Here is a 14,549-nt window from a genome sequence, read left to right as displayed (position 1 = left end):
TAGGAGGAATCACAACACTTGACTCATCATCGGTGTCACACACAGCTCCTCTCCTTGCTAGACTAAGACCGAATCGCTGAGACAGGACACGCGGGAGACAGCGACTGACGTTAAAGGAACCTTACTTACCTGGATTGGAGACATGACCAAAGAGACTGAGTAAGTTTCTACATTTTTGGCTCAAAAGTTGTTGTTGAAAATTTCTCTCTCATATTTTTCGGGTATCTATCCCCTACGGAATGATACTTTTGATCGCTTTATGACGCAATCTGCCTTTGTTTTACTGCGAACACACAGTGTACTGTACAGTTTTGGTGTAACCCAGTCAAAGCGGCTCATGTTAAGAGTCCCAGGTTGAGGGAACAGTAGAGACCACCCGCCCCCCCTCCTGTTTGCAATGAGACCCCCATGTGAAAGATCCCTGCTTTTAAGACGGGGGTGGAGGTGGTGTTTTGCAGGAAAATGATATGAATGGCCCCAAACACACACACACACATAATCCTTGGTTGTCGTGGGGTCTGTTTCGGGTTGTGTTTGTCACTAACCCAGGGGCCAAGGGAGCACACAAAAGGAGACCGGGAAACAAGAATCTCCTCTCGAGGTGTTGGACAGAGACGCAGCGCAATGACAGCATGTAATGCATTGAATTACATAATGGTGAAACTCAAGACGCCGGCATCCCCCCTCCACACATACACACACACACACACACACACACACACACACACACACACACATCCTCTCCTCGCCCCGTCTCCTTGTAAATACATCTGCACCCGGCTGGTTTCAGAGGTAAATGGAGAGTAACTAATGGATGGAGCTGTGCACGGTGTTGAGTTTGCCGAGCGCGGCGGAGAGAGACAGGTGCACCTAGCAGCAGGTGTACGGGCTCATCAGCACTTCAAAAATTGTTGTTAAATGTTTGAGGAATTTGGCAGATGTCGCGATAAAAAGAATCTATCTATCTAATCTTTCCCTGCTGTCAACACGTTTGTTTAGCTGTTTACCCAGAGGAAGCGGCACCTATTTGGCCCTCAGCTACTTCAAACGCGCTGCATCTCGATAGTGGAGATATTCACACCAACAATAACAGATTTTAACAAAAAAAAGCCTTGCAGGTCCCGTCCTCATTGTGTAGCGGGCTTCACCTCACTGACGGTTGTGGGTTTCAATTGATTCAACGAGAAAATCTCTTGATCTCGCATGAGTTCTGTGTAAATAAGTGGATTTAAGAAGGATTCAGGATAGGAGTTTGTTTTTACTGACCCTGAAAACCACAAACAGTACAGGTGTGTGTGTGTGTGTGTGTGTGCGCGTGATTGGGCTGGTGGGTGGCCCTCAGTTCTCCTTTCTTTGCATCAGAGTGGTGTTACTCAGCTCTGCGGTTTTGCAATCGAAACCCTCCTTGCCCGGGGGCAAGTATGTGCAGTGCTCCGAGGCTCAGGCACTGCTATTAAAACTCCCACTGTTCCTGCTTTGTCAAACCCTGCATGAACACACTCAACACAAACAGGACAAATGTGTTTTCCTGCCGAGCCACTGGTCAATATTCCATTCACACTTTTCCCTGTATGTGTATATTTCTTTCATCAACCATTTCTCCCCCTCACAGTAACATTAAACTCTTTTTTTTCTGGTCACTGCAGGACTCTGGGTCTGGTCTTTCAGAGCGAGAACTTCAATTATAACCGCTACCCAAACTACATCATGGACTCGTGGTCGTACCTGGACGGTCCATTGCCCGACCTGAGCCGCTCCAAGCCCAGGCTCCACCCGGGAGACGACCTGACCGCCATCACCATGCTGTACGAGCAATGCAAGGTAAATAACTCGCTTTGAGATATCTAACCCACATTGCAGCTTGAAGTTCTTACGACTGTACTTTAATCCGCTTTTGCTTTGCTTCTCCAGACCCAGAAAGAGCAGAAGATCGTTCCCTGCAGCCGCGGAGGCAACACCTGCAAAGTGACAGGACGGTAAGACTGCAGAATGATTTCACTTAAACTTCAATCGTGTATGTGTAATTCAGGTGAAACTCGCTCTTTCGCTTCACTCCCACCCCTGTCGTCGGGAATCAAATGCTTTGAAGAGGGAATGATTTAGTGTGAGAAAGAGAAAGGCAGAGCTTTGGGAGGTCAGAGGCAGGTGAGTGGTTAATCCTCAAGTCAAACACAGTCAGAGGGATTAATGTCTGCCTATCCAGTACGTCCATACATCTATCTATCTGCACCTCCTCCCTCCTACATGTTTCCCTTCCTTTATAAAGAGTTTCACAACAGCTCTGAGGGCTCCTTCCTCCGCCCTCTGTCTGTCCTCACCGGGCTCTTCACCCTGTTGGCTGGGTGAGGGATGGCCATTGTCGGGGCGCGCTGTTGTCCCCTCAAACATTTGCAACTCCCAGCAGAGAAACTCAAACACGGGAGAGAAAAAAAGCTGGATTAGGGGCCAAACAGTACCCACCCATACTCACTCTTCCGTGGCTGTGTGTGTGTGTGTGTGTGTGTGTGTGTGTGTGTGTGTGTGTGTGTGTGTGTGTGTGCTTAGAGGCTTTAAGCACAAGAAAAGTGCCGTTTGAATAGTCTGAATGGACATACTAGTCTACAAGCTTCTGTATTGGCTGATTTATAACACACAGCAGTCACTTAAAGGTGTAAAATGACTCACTCCTGTTCCCTCGTGCTTCTGCTTCCTCCAGGACTCCCACCAACTCCGTCGAGCTGGTTTCACTGGAAACACCGGCCTCCAGCCACCCTCAGGAAGTTTTGGGATCTTCCATCTGTAGCACCACCAAGCCGAGCTCCTCCCTGCCCATCTCCGCGCCCAGCAGCGGCGACACCTACACCACCCTGACCACCAGCAACGTCATGGCGGAAACCTACGACAAGCAGGACCTCAACAACATCTTTGACTCCCTGCTGCAGAAATGGCCGGAAGGCTCCGGGTTCACCGACCCCAGCACAGAGGTGAGCACGGATATCGACGCGTCATTATTCTATCTGCATCAATATCTGTACTTTTTTGGCTTATAAGTACATATTGTAATGATTTCCGCTCTTTCAGCCTCTGCCCCCTTTCCCCGAGGAGCAGTCCAGCACCGTGTACTCTGACTCCTACGCCGGCTCCCCACTGGAGAGATACAGGAGCGACTACCAGTTCTCTCTGGGAGCTCCCCCGGCATGCTCCCACAAAAGCACCGAGCTGCCCATGGTCTACCTGAACAAGGGTCAGTTCTACCCCATCACTCTGCAGGGGGTCGACGGCAGCACCGGCTTCACCGCCAGGAAAGTCAAGGTGGGTGCAACCTCTCTTTGCCTCATTTTCTCAGTATTGGGTGTCCGTTTGAGTGGCATCATTGGCCGTTCCCAAAAATTCCCATGGCTCCCTTGGATCCACCTCCTCTGTGACTAACTCCCAGCACACTGGGGTTGTAATGAGGCCAGAGTGCAGCAAAGCTCGGCTTAGTTTGCTCTGTCTGCGCGGAGAATCGGACAGGGGGGGGGGGAGGTGCGGCGGGGGTTTGAAAACACACCGCGGGTTCCAAGCCCTTTTCTTTGTCGAGCAAAGTCGGAGGGCAAAGACTGCACAAACACACGGCAGCTCATTGCAAATAGGTGCTGACAAAGCGAGGGATTTGTAGTGATGAATGAAACGCGACGGCTAAGAAAGGAGAGTCGCTCGCTCTCAGCAGGTGTTAAGAATCACAGTCGCAACAAGACAAATAGAAGCTAATGCTCTCTCTCCCTCTCTGCTCCTCTGTCACCTCTCTCTTTCTTCCTTTCTCCCTTTCTTCCTCCATTTCCAGACTGTAGTGATGGCCGTCTTTGAGAACGACAAGAGTCCCGAAATGCAGCTACGCTTTTGGAATCACTGGCATGCACGTCAGCCCACGGTGAAGCAGAGGGTCATTGACATCGGTATGTTGCACCTAAAGAATTCCTCTGCTGTTCCGTGAAAGAAGACGAAAGATAAACTTTGCCTGCGAGAGTAAACAGGAAGTTATGCAGAATCTTAATTGAGTTGTTTTCTTTTACAGCCGACTACAAGGAGGTGTTCAGTGGCATTAGCAACATTGAAGAGGTGGCCTTCAACGCCCTATCCTTTGTTTGGAACCCTACTGAAGAGGCCAAGGTAAACTCAAAGGACCTTTCTGACTCCCTCACACACACACACACACACACACACACACACACCGCAATCATACAGTGGGTATTGTTATATCACAGCACTGAAGGAAGACAGGTGACAGAGAGAACGGAGCGATCTAGGAGAACAGGGAGGAAAGGTGGGGGGAGGTGGAGAGAGAGAGAGAGAAGGAGCGGTCGGGTAGGGAGGGGAGGAATCCCTGGTATGCGTTTGGCCCCGAGGCTCCTGTCACCGTGGCAGGCGAAGGAGACGCGGTTTGCTGCGAGCTTCTCCTCCACTGTGGCCTCAAGGTGCCGGGGCGCGGCTACGCAGACCTGTCGCAGGTGGAGCGCGGCGAAATGCAGCCGCAGAGAACGAAAGGGTAGAAGAAGAAGAAGAAGATCAATGAGTGCTTGTCTGTTTTTGCATCCATCTTAGCGGTAAACACATGCCACCGTGTCACCAAGTTGTCAGCGTCGCCAGATTCTTAGTTTGATGTCTTTGGCATACACACACACACACACACACACACACAAATGCTTCTCCTCTTCTCAGCTCATAAACCTGTTCTGTCCTCCTCTCCCTCCTCGCAGGTGTACATCGGAATCAACTCCCTGAGCACCGACTTCTCCGCTCAGAAGGGGGTCAAAGGTCTCCCACTGAACCTGCAGATCGACACGTACGACTTCAGCACAGGGAGCAACCACCTCATACACAGAGCCGCCTGCCAGGTCAAGATCTTCTGCGATAAGGTGAGTCGCCGGGTTTGTTTTGGCCTCAGTCACCTCTACAAATAAAAACCACAAATGTAAAGCTGTTATTGCTATTATTACATAGTAAGCATGATTGTAACCCGTGTGCTTGTCTGCTTTGTCGGGTGTAGGGTGCGGAGAGGAAGATGCGTGATGAGGACAGGAAGAGAAGCAAAAGGAGGGGAAAGAACGTCAGTCATGGGAACGGTGAGTGTGTAGACGAGGCCTTTTTGTGATGAATACACATGGAGTATACCAGACCAATGTGTTCCAACACTCTGCACTGTCTACCTTCGTCTTTTTTTTAGGCAAGTCTGGTTTGGTGAGCAGCTCGATGTCCAACGACTGCACCTTCTTCCAACCTCTGGACGATCACGTCACCCAGCCGGTGCTCTTCATCCCAGAGGCGCATCTCTCCAGCCTGCAGCGCTGCAGCGTGGTAGGTCCCATCTCCTCTCCTTGTCCTTCCCTCTCTCCTCTCCTCTCCTCTCCTCCTGCGGGCTATGGGACGCACACAAAAAACTGTGGGAAAGTATGTAGTGGGAAAAGTGGGCTGGGAAGGGGAGGGAGAGGGGGGAGGCGGGGGACGGCGTCAGCCAAAGTGAGACGAAACGCCGACTTCGGATCAGATGAGCTAATTGGAGGCGAAACCGGGCGCGAGTGCAAGCTGCTGCAGCTGCCAACACTGAGATTAAGTGGGGGCTCAGAGAAAAAACAAACACCTGGCTCATCTGCTGTCTCTCTTACACACACACACACACACACAGACACACACTCATGGCGCCCCTCTCTCCTAATGTTTCTGCGGTATTACAGTAATGTTGACACAAGACAGTAGAGGTGGTGAGGGTGCTGTTCAGGCAGGCCAGGTTTTCCCACAGTGTGTGTGTGTGTGTATTTGTGTGTGTGTGTGGGTAAAGGATATTCTTTTTGAAATGAGCAGAATGTCGTCCGTGACCTGTGATTTAAGAGTTGTGCAAACACCCACGGTGGAAAATTGTCTTTTGATGGGCCGGCACGATAAAGGCCGGGATGGTAAAGCTCCGTATCTCTGCATCGGTGTCCGCGCTGAGTCGGCCCTGCGAGAGGTCATGGGAAACGCGTGCTCGGCATAACGATAACATTCTTTTGTCGACGTGTGGGAAGGGGACATTAAGCAACATCTTTATCAGCCAAAGGTTGTTTCCAATCACGTCACTCATCTCATCTGTGTTTTTCTCTCTCTCTCCCTCGCTCTCTCCTTCACCAGACCAATCCGCTGGATGATGAAAGGTAAGCGTGCACATGACACACACACACACACACCCACAAAGCTCAACCAACGCATGTGTAGCTACGCAGTATGTAATCATGCATTGGGCTCAACGTCTTGGTTTCTGCCTTCTCAGGAGTTCGATGAAGAGGCTGTATCCGGACAGAGACCAGAGCAGCTCTCCTCCCACCAAGCAAGTCCGCCGCAACGACTCACAGAGAGGTACAGAGCAAAACGAAGCCTTGAATATCTCCAAGAATGCGTCCGATTACACGCAAAGTAGATCTTTTCCGGCATTCTGCAAGTTTTAACCTTTTTCTTCATTCTCCTACAGTTCTGCTGTACGTGAGGTCAGGCAGCGAGGAGGTCTTTGACGCGCTCATGCTCAGCGCACCGACTCTGTCCGGCCTGCGAGACGCTGTAAGTTCACACACACACACACACACGCTATGCTCACATAGCATTAACTCTACATTGGCTTAACTTTCAAGTATATCGCCTTCCTGCCAGAAACATCACGCTAACCTTCACCTCATGTTTCTTTCCTTCCTCAGATTTCAGAGAAGTATGGCATGCAAAAAGACACCATTGGGAAAATCTACAAAAAATGCAAGAGAGGGTGAGCAACACACTGATTCCTCTTTAACAAGCAGCTTGAACACACAGGCTGGATAAAGGGAGTTCCCGTGCATATATTCGGGGCTTAGTTTGCGGTTTAATCTCATTCCTCCTCCAACACGAAGCTCAGGTTGACAGACTGGGTAGGTAGGTTAGTTGGCTCTGCCCACTGGAATGTGTTAATTGCAGTTCTTCCAAAAGAGAAGACAAGTGGCTGAGGGTGGAGAAGAAGATGAGTGCTGCCGATGAGTCATGGACGATTGTTATTTGTTTTCATAATCTGATCTCAGCCCGACACCAGGAATTGTTGGCGGCGAAAAAACGACGGGCCCCGATTGGTGTTTAGAGCCAAGGCTCAGTCGTCTCCCAGTAAGAACGGCCTCTGAGGAGACGTTAAGGGCATTAAATCAAAAGTGAGTCACGCGTCTTTACACGTGACAAATGTAACGCAAGCACAGGTAAAGTTTACTCCACCTCATTTAGTCAGTAGCTGTCAGATTGGTGGTAACTTAGGTCACCGCCTGTAGAGTAACGGAGAAGGTCAGAGGGCATTTCACAGAGTAATGCGCTTTATAAACCTACTGTTGTAGCGTACTGTTGTTTATCACAAGAGATGTTCCTGAAACCTCCTGACAGAGGCTGAAACACCTTTAGGAGATTGCCACTTGCAGCTAGGCAAACAGGTTGGGTTACATTCCCCATGCTGCTCCCTCCCTCCTCCCTCCTCGCTGCTCCTGCCTTCAATCAGCCGCGTCCCTGCGGGCAGAAAGCCAGTGGTTATTAAAGCCTTAAAGACTTTAAAGGTTAGCGTTAGGCAGGGGTGAGGAGGAGGAAGAGGGTGACCTGATTTACTTCTCAGACCGATGCAGGAATCAGATACACACCTCCTGCTGTTTTGTTTTTCTTTTGTGTCTCCCAGACAGACGTCCTTCAAAATGAATGACATGTTGTGTTTGAGCCTAAAAAAGCAAGCGTTTAATTCTCCGGTATTCAGGGCGCAGGAAACTTTCAACTGACTTTTTTCTTTGCACTGTGTCTCATTCAGGATTTACATCAACATGGACGACAACATCATCGAACACTACAGCAACCAGTCCGCCTTCCTCATCGAGATGTCGGAGGTGGGCACCGGTCAGCTCCAGGTCACTCTCGTCGAGCAATGAGAGCGGAGCGTCTGCCCAGTCGCTCTTTTTGAAGGACGGAAAAACAAAAATGCAGTTTAAGATAAAAAAAAAAACACATCTTGTAAAGCACTGCCCCGTCAGAGACAGGCACACAATCAGGGAGCTGGATTGAGCATGTGGAGCACTTTCCAGTATTTCCAATTTCAGCTTTAATGTCAAACCAAAGTCTGTAAATTCCACCTGCCACAATGGTTTTTTTTATTGTCGTTTTGAATTAAGTATTGTAACGTGAGAGCAATTATGATATCCTGTGAATATTGTATATAGATTTTAATATGTCTACGTTTTTATGAACTCCATGAATTGCTATGTATTTCAATGTATTTGTCTTTTCAGCATTGTCATTGGAGGACACTCTAGCTGCTTGCAGTGTGCTCGTCATTTCTTTCCTCCTACAAGAAATCAATGGTGCCTCTCTCACCCTTTTCATAGCCATTCACTGCTTTTTTGTGCCACCGTGTATCAACCAGTGATGTTTTGCTGTAGGTTCCTGTCAGTTTCACATCTAAAAAAGGAAAAAGCAACCCCACGCCGGGTCGCTTTCAGAACCGAAAGTCACACATTTCCCTCCTCGATACCACACAGTTAGTATTGGCCGTCATTTTGCCCAAAGCGGTGGACATTTCCTGAGTTTTCTCTCTCGCCGAGTTCGAACCACCAAAGAGTTCAAATCCCAGATCAGTGGACTTTCATTGTATGCATGTGTATGTGGGTTTATAAAGAGTTGCTGGATTTTTATTTTGTTACCTTATACGTTACGCATCATTTCAAAGCGAAAATGTATCCTTTTTGTATTTCATTACTGCAACATAGCAATTCTGATTGTATGTAACATCTGGCCCTTTTTTTTTATTAAATGAAGAAAACGCATAATACTTTGGAGAGGTTTGGCTCTTGATTATTACTGCTGGGTTTAGTTATCAAAGGAATGAAATGAAATGAAAGGGAAAGTGTGTGTGTGTGTGTGTGTGTGTGTGTGTGTGTGTGTGTGTGTGTGTGTGTGTGTAAACAGTCCACTAAGAAGACTAATTATATTTCTGAAGTGCAAATTGGATATGTTAATGTGTGAGATGCTCTCACTGCTCATCACCAAAGATTTCTTCCTTTATAATTTCCTAATCAGTTTTTTGTAGGTATGGCTTAGTGTGTGTGTGTGTGTGTGTGTGTGTGTGTGTGTGTGTGTGTGTGTGTGTGTGTGTGCGCGCTTTGTTAATACCACAATGAAATACATACTCCTGTGAAAATTAAAAGTGAAAACTGAGATAAGGTTGCTCACAATAGAATTGGCAAAATGATCTTTTCCTGCAGGTTGACTCAACTTTACAATGTATTTTCTGGTCTAAAACCATAGATCATTTTATACTTATGTTAATTCAAAAATATATAGTGATAAAGCCTGAGATTGAAGATTGAAGAACTGGCAACAAAAACATGTAATTTGACAAATGAGTCTATAGGTTATAGTTAGGAAAAGTAGTGTTACTCTCTATTGTCCATTACAAATACACACATCTCCAAGATATAACTCAGCAAGAGAGGGACAGACACGCAGGGAGCAAGACAGAGAAACAGAGACAGACAAGGGAGGCGAGCAGACAAACGGGGACAGAAAAACACAAGGATGGAGACGGAGATGCAGCACACAGAGACAGTTAGAATCCATTGAGAAGCAGTGGTCCTGAGTCTAATGAAGCACAGACGGATCAGGAGGAGGAGGAGGAGGAGGAGGAGGAGGAGAGGTAGAATGAATAATGAAGAGGTGTTTGCACCGTCTGCTACCAAACATGTTCGCCATTCAGACGAGAGCAGAGAGGCAGAGAGACCCCCAGCATCCCGCCTGAATGGTAAGCGACCGCCACTTCATACGCCCGCCTGTGTGTCAGTGTGTTTGCATGCACACACTCCTTGCCCTGTGCTTGTGTGAAAGAGAGAGGAGAGAAAGAGTGTGTGTGTCTGTGTGTCTCTGTGTCGGAGCTATTAATAGTCTTCAGAATGTTCATTGTTTTCAATTCACCGCAAACCCCTTTGAATGATCTGTTGTGTTCCATCAAGCATCATGCAGATAATAGAAAGAAAACGAGGACAAAAAGGAGAACAGACTCACACATTAATAAGTCTTATTCTGAGCATTGGTAATAAAAGCAGTAAAGCAAAGTGTCACTTGTGATTAAAACCCAGCAGAGCATTGTTGCTTTGACAATGCTTTGCCCTTAGAAAAGAAGCTGAAAATATCCTCGGCATCATTTACAGATTTACTGTTGTGATTGGATTCAATAGGGAATTTCAGGTCATTCAGCTGCAACACTGCGTGATTCTGTTGACAAAGCAGCCGACTGTCAAATCTTTTAAAGAGCTTTTCAGATCCGTCCTCATGCAGACGAGGTGTATGATGTCCCCAAAGCTGAGTCTGATCCTGATCCTGATCCTGATCCTGATCTCGATCCGTCCTGATTCGTCGTTCTCCTTGTGTCAATACATTGAAATATTGTAGCGTGACAACAGAAAACACATTTTGTTTTGGTGCAAGAATTTCGGCACATGAACCCATTTCATAAATATCACATAAAATACATCATCATTTAACTGTGCGTTGTGCATTCTGGGTATTCCTACGTTGTGGGGACATGAACCTGATAGTGGGGACCATCCACGACCTCATAAGGACTTGTTGATACTGGTGGTTTTATGTTTAAAGTGAGATTTAGATTAGATTGAGATGAGTGAGTGGTGAGGTTTGGGCATGGAAGCGGTTGTGGTTATTGTTGTAGCAAAGCCTGGACTGTAAATCGGTGCAATGTCCCCATGAGTGATGTAGAAAGAGGATGTGTGTGTGTGTGTGTGTGTGTGTGTGTGTGTGTGTGTGTGTGTGTGTGTGTGTGTGTGCACGCATCTGTCTGCACATCTTCAAGTAGTCTGGTCTCCGTCCCTGAGGGCACGCTGTCCTCCCTAAGGCTGAATCACCGTGGTTGGACTCCTTTAGTACAGAGACGGCAAGCTGACATGATTACTGGCCAAACTGAAGACTTACAAGGTCACAGCTGCCAGACAAACATCACACATACACACACACACACTCTCACATCGGAACTCCAGAATGCAAACATTTGCGTACACAAGCCAATCCGGTCTTGTGTATAGACGAGTCTTAGGTGGCCTTGTCATGAATAAAGACACACACTGTCATGCTGAGACTGGCCAGGTTACTGTATCCTAGCAACAGAGACAGGCATCGGCTGTTCAGTCTTTTCCTGTCCAGCACTGGAGCAGCGAAGCCGAAACTCCTCCTGCATTCTCCCGCGGCTCCCGCATTCGCCTTTGCTTGACTTCCCAGCGCTCACGTCGCTCATTTCTATTCTTCTCTTCATCCCTCAGACCCGACAATTCCTCACTCTGTAACTCACCGCCTTTCTCTTTGTAGACGCGCATCCAGAATGAAGAGACTTCACCCAGAGGGAAGGATGATGAAGAGGTAAGAGACTTCTGTTTACTCACTCTTACTTCTCTGTTTCTTGACTCAGATAATATTTAAATATATTCTGAAGTAAGGACATCAATAGTTTCACCTCTCGTCTCTTCTTACAGGTGCCGATAGACCGACCGTGTCTGACTGAGGACTTCAAGTAGCACGGCTGTTTTTCTCTTCTACGTCAACAGTGACAGTGAAGCTGGTATGTTTCCCACAAAACTCTAATCCAAGCTACGTTCAGATCCTCAAAAGAAGGACGACAGGATCCTGTTTGTACCACACATTATGCACACACCAGCCCCCATGGTGATGGGGATCGTCTTCTCCCCTCTGGGATTGGTCCTCGTCTTCACTGCCGCCATCACCCCTCAGTGGAGAGAGGGACAGGCGCGTTTGGGCGTTGCAGCGCCTGGTTCCCCTCCAAGGTCTGGAGGAGCAAAGGGTTCAGGCTCAGGGGTCAGGTCTGGGTCGGTGGAGGCGCTGCTCCTTCTGCGCTCTGACGGGCTTTGGGAGAGCTGCCTGCAGGTGGCGCACTCTGAGCTGAAGCAGTGCTGGCCTGTGGCAGGTTCATACCAGAGGGACCCCCGGGTTCGCCTGGCACAGAGTCTGGTGTTGAGCTCCTTATTCCTGTGTGGCACCGGTATTGTTCTGGCGTGCATTGGCGTCCGCTGCTGGACAGATGTTCCTCTGAGAGGTCTGGCAGCTTCTGGTGGCCTCCTGGTGGTGCTGGCTGGGCTGCTGAGCCTGACAGCCCTGGGGGTTTACACCCACAACCTGAGGAGACTGGGGGAGGATCCAGGGCAAGCCACGAGTAACCCCAGATACCCTCTCCTCAGCCTGCATCCGGCCGGGTCACTCTACTTTGGATGGCTGGGTTCGTGTTTGCAGGTGCTGGGCGGCGGCGCTCTGTTGTTCAGCTTCAAAATGCCAAAATTGCCAAACTGCCCCAAGTTACCTGCCTGTCATGAGTGCCGATCCTGTCCAGGGATCAACAACAAACCAGAGGCTGAGGTGTATGACATCAGTTGTTAGGATGTGAGCACCGAGGGCGACCAGATCATTTACAAATTCCTTACAAGAAGAAAGACTCAAATTAGGGATGAATTTGGACAAGAGAAAACACATTCCATCCATCTCCTAAACTCCAAAATTGACTGAATCAACCTCTAAGGGCACCACATTGTTGCTTGATTAATGCTACAAATTTTTACTAAAGATGCCAGCTATTGAAATTATTAACACTTTCAAATGGATGAGTGTAAAGTAGACAAAGATTCAAAAAGAAAAGAGTTCAAATCCACGCTGCCTTTACAGAAACAAGGAGCACCGTTGCTGTAGAGCCCGTCTGTGCTGCCTCCTCTTTGCACTGTTAGCAAAATGGTGGGATGTTTCATGCCACGTCAGGATATCTGCACTCTTGTACAAAGCGTTCTTAGTCCCTACAAAACTGTGAAATGTAAAATATTCGTGAAAAAAAAACCTATAAAAGCAGATAATCAGCTCTTTAGATGACGTAAATCAGAGTTATTTTTTTAGAAACGTATAACAGATCTGTAATTTGTAGTTATGTTTGGGTTAGTTTACATTTAAACACAGAATAATGTTGAATAGTGGCATTTTTGTCTGAATATGCACAACCAAATTAGCAAAAATATCACTACAATCAAAGCCCTTATTAAACTTAACACAACATGATGTCATTATTTCCCAGACTAATCATGGACAGATTCCCTACAGGTGTGTCGATGACATCACTAACAGTGATGCCTTCAAGAGCAATCCAAAATATGTTACTATGTGAGGAAAACAAACATATATTTATGACAAAATATTAAAAAACAGACCTTTTATATAAACTATATAAACTTTAAAGTGTTCTATAAATATGTTCGCCTTCTCTGTTGCTTTATTGTATTTATGACTTTTATGCGTATATGGCAGCCCCATATAAAGATGTATTAGGTCAAATACATACTATACTATTATTCTATAGGGTAAATAATGTATATACTGTGTGTGTGTGTGTGTGTGTGTGTGTGTGTGTGTGTGTGTGTGTGTGTGTGTGGCAGTGAAGCCGTTTAATGTACATTTTGTTTTATGACAGATGCTTTGTACTTTCTATTCAGTGCAGGACTCAAATGATTTATAAATTAGCCTTTTTCAGACGTTTTGTGTAACTCAATGTGAATGTTTTAAAACCTTTTTCATTGCTGGTTCTTGTCTACATTGTGGCATAATTGCTTTAAATGAGTGTAATCAGTGTAACTGAGCAGCCGCACCTGTGGGGAAACAGGAGAAAGTCTTTATGTAGGACACGTGAGGGACATCTGATGAAGACGAAAGCACACTGATGAAGACTTTGGGTTCAAAATCTTTGCTCTGTTTCCAAAAGGATTTCCAATCTTATCTTGCTTTAAAAACTGCAAACAATGACTCTCAGACCAAGGAAGGAAAATGACTGCAAACCAATAAGACTGTCTCTCCTTTAGCCTGTCTCACACTTTGGACAGGTGATGGTGATGTTACTTCACTGTGGACAGAGGAAGTGTTAAATGTTCACAGCACACTTATTTTGTCTTTAATTATGTTAATGCTTATGATGGATGTATTAAATAAACCAGGTTTCAACCTCATTCCCCTCATGCTTAAATCCAAAGCAAACACTTAATCTGCCGTAGTCTGCGGCATGTGGACTCTTTCATCATCCTTAGGTCTTACTGCATACTGTGTGTCTATCAGTAGATCATTTTCCAGTGTTGGACGGTAAAGACACAGTCAGTGCATCCCTGTTACTCAAACACACCAGGAGCTGATGACAGAACTGGCAATTCAGGTCTTTTATCAGCAACATTCAGTGCATGCAGACAATACAACCCACAGTCCTGCTGAAGCAAAGGAGTCTATTGACTGTGTGTTGTTTGTGAGTGTGTCACACCAAGACACAAATGCGCCTCTAAAGTTACCGTTTGTTTTCTTGTATTTGATTCCGTCCTTATGTATTTTAATGTTGTCTTATTTTTGAATACTTCACTTTATATCAGAAATGCACCTTTTAGTCGACTGCATGTGATCTTATTTACAGATTTAAAGGTATTGTACATTTCATTTAAACACAACAACAAATCTGGGATACTGTCTTCTAGAAGTGATCAGAG

At 46.7% G+C, this 14,549-nt stretch overlaps 2 protein-coding genes across 2 annotated transcripts; both read left to right on the top strand.

Moving 5' to 3' along the window:
• On the top strand, window positions 1-8,014 carry grhl3 (grainyhead-like transcription factor 3). The gene is made up of 15 exons (XM_076165629.1): window positions 1-159; window positions 1,647-1,821; window positions 1,912-1,976; window positions 2,696-2,963; window positions 3,061-3,291; window positions 3,803-3,914; window positions 4,034-4,128; window positions 4,716-4,874; window positions 5,006-5,081; window positions 5,183-5,313; window positions 6,124-6,146; window positions 6,263-6,348; window positions 6,461-6,546; window positions 6,681-6,745; window positions 7,790-8,014. Exons 1-15 carry the CDS (start codon window positions 143-145, stop codon window positions 7,905-7,907), a joined length of 1,707 nt encoding a protein of 568 aa, XP_076021744.1. The 5' UTR covers window positions 1-142; the 3' UTR covers window positions 7,908-8,014.
• Window positions 8,015-11,288: 3,274 nt separating this feature from the next.
• cldn23l (claudin 23-like) lies at window positions 11,289-13,994 on the top strand. The gene is made up of 2 exons (XM_076165602.1): window positions 11,289-11,397; window positions 11,511-13,994. The coding sequence occupies exon 2, from the start codon at window positions 11,680-11,682 to the stop codon at window positions 12,424-12,426; it is 747 nt and encodes a 248-aa protein (XP_076021717.1). The 5' UTR covers window positions 11,289-11,397; window positions 11,511-11,679; the 3' UTR covers window positions 12,427-13,994.
• Window positions 13,995-14,549: the final 555 nt, after the last annotated feature.

The sequence above is a fragment of the Genypterus blacodes genome, unplaced genomic scaffold, assembly GCF_046128005.1.
Source record: "Genypterus blacodes isolate CSIRO-AG114 ecotype Tasmania unplaced genomic scaffold, CSIRO-AGI_Gbla_v1 ptg000147l_1, whole genome shotgun sequence".
In the NCBI taxonomy this organism is placed as follows: domain Eukaryota; kingdom Metazoa; phylum Chordata; class Actinopteri; order Ophidiiformes; family Ophidiidae; genus Genypterus; species Genypterus blacodes.
Note: the sequence above shows the minus strand (reverse complement) of the source record. Positions and strands in the feature narration are given on the sequence as shown.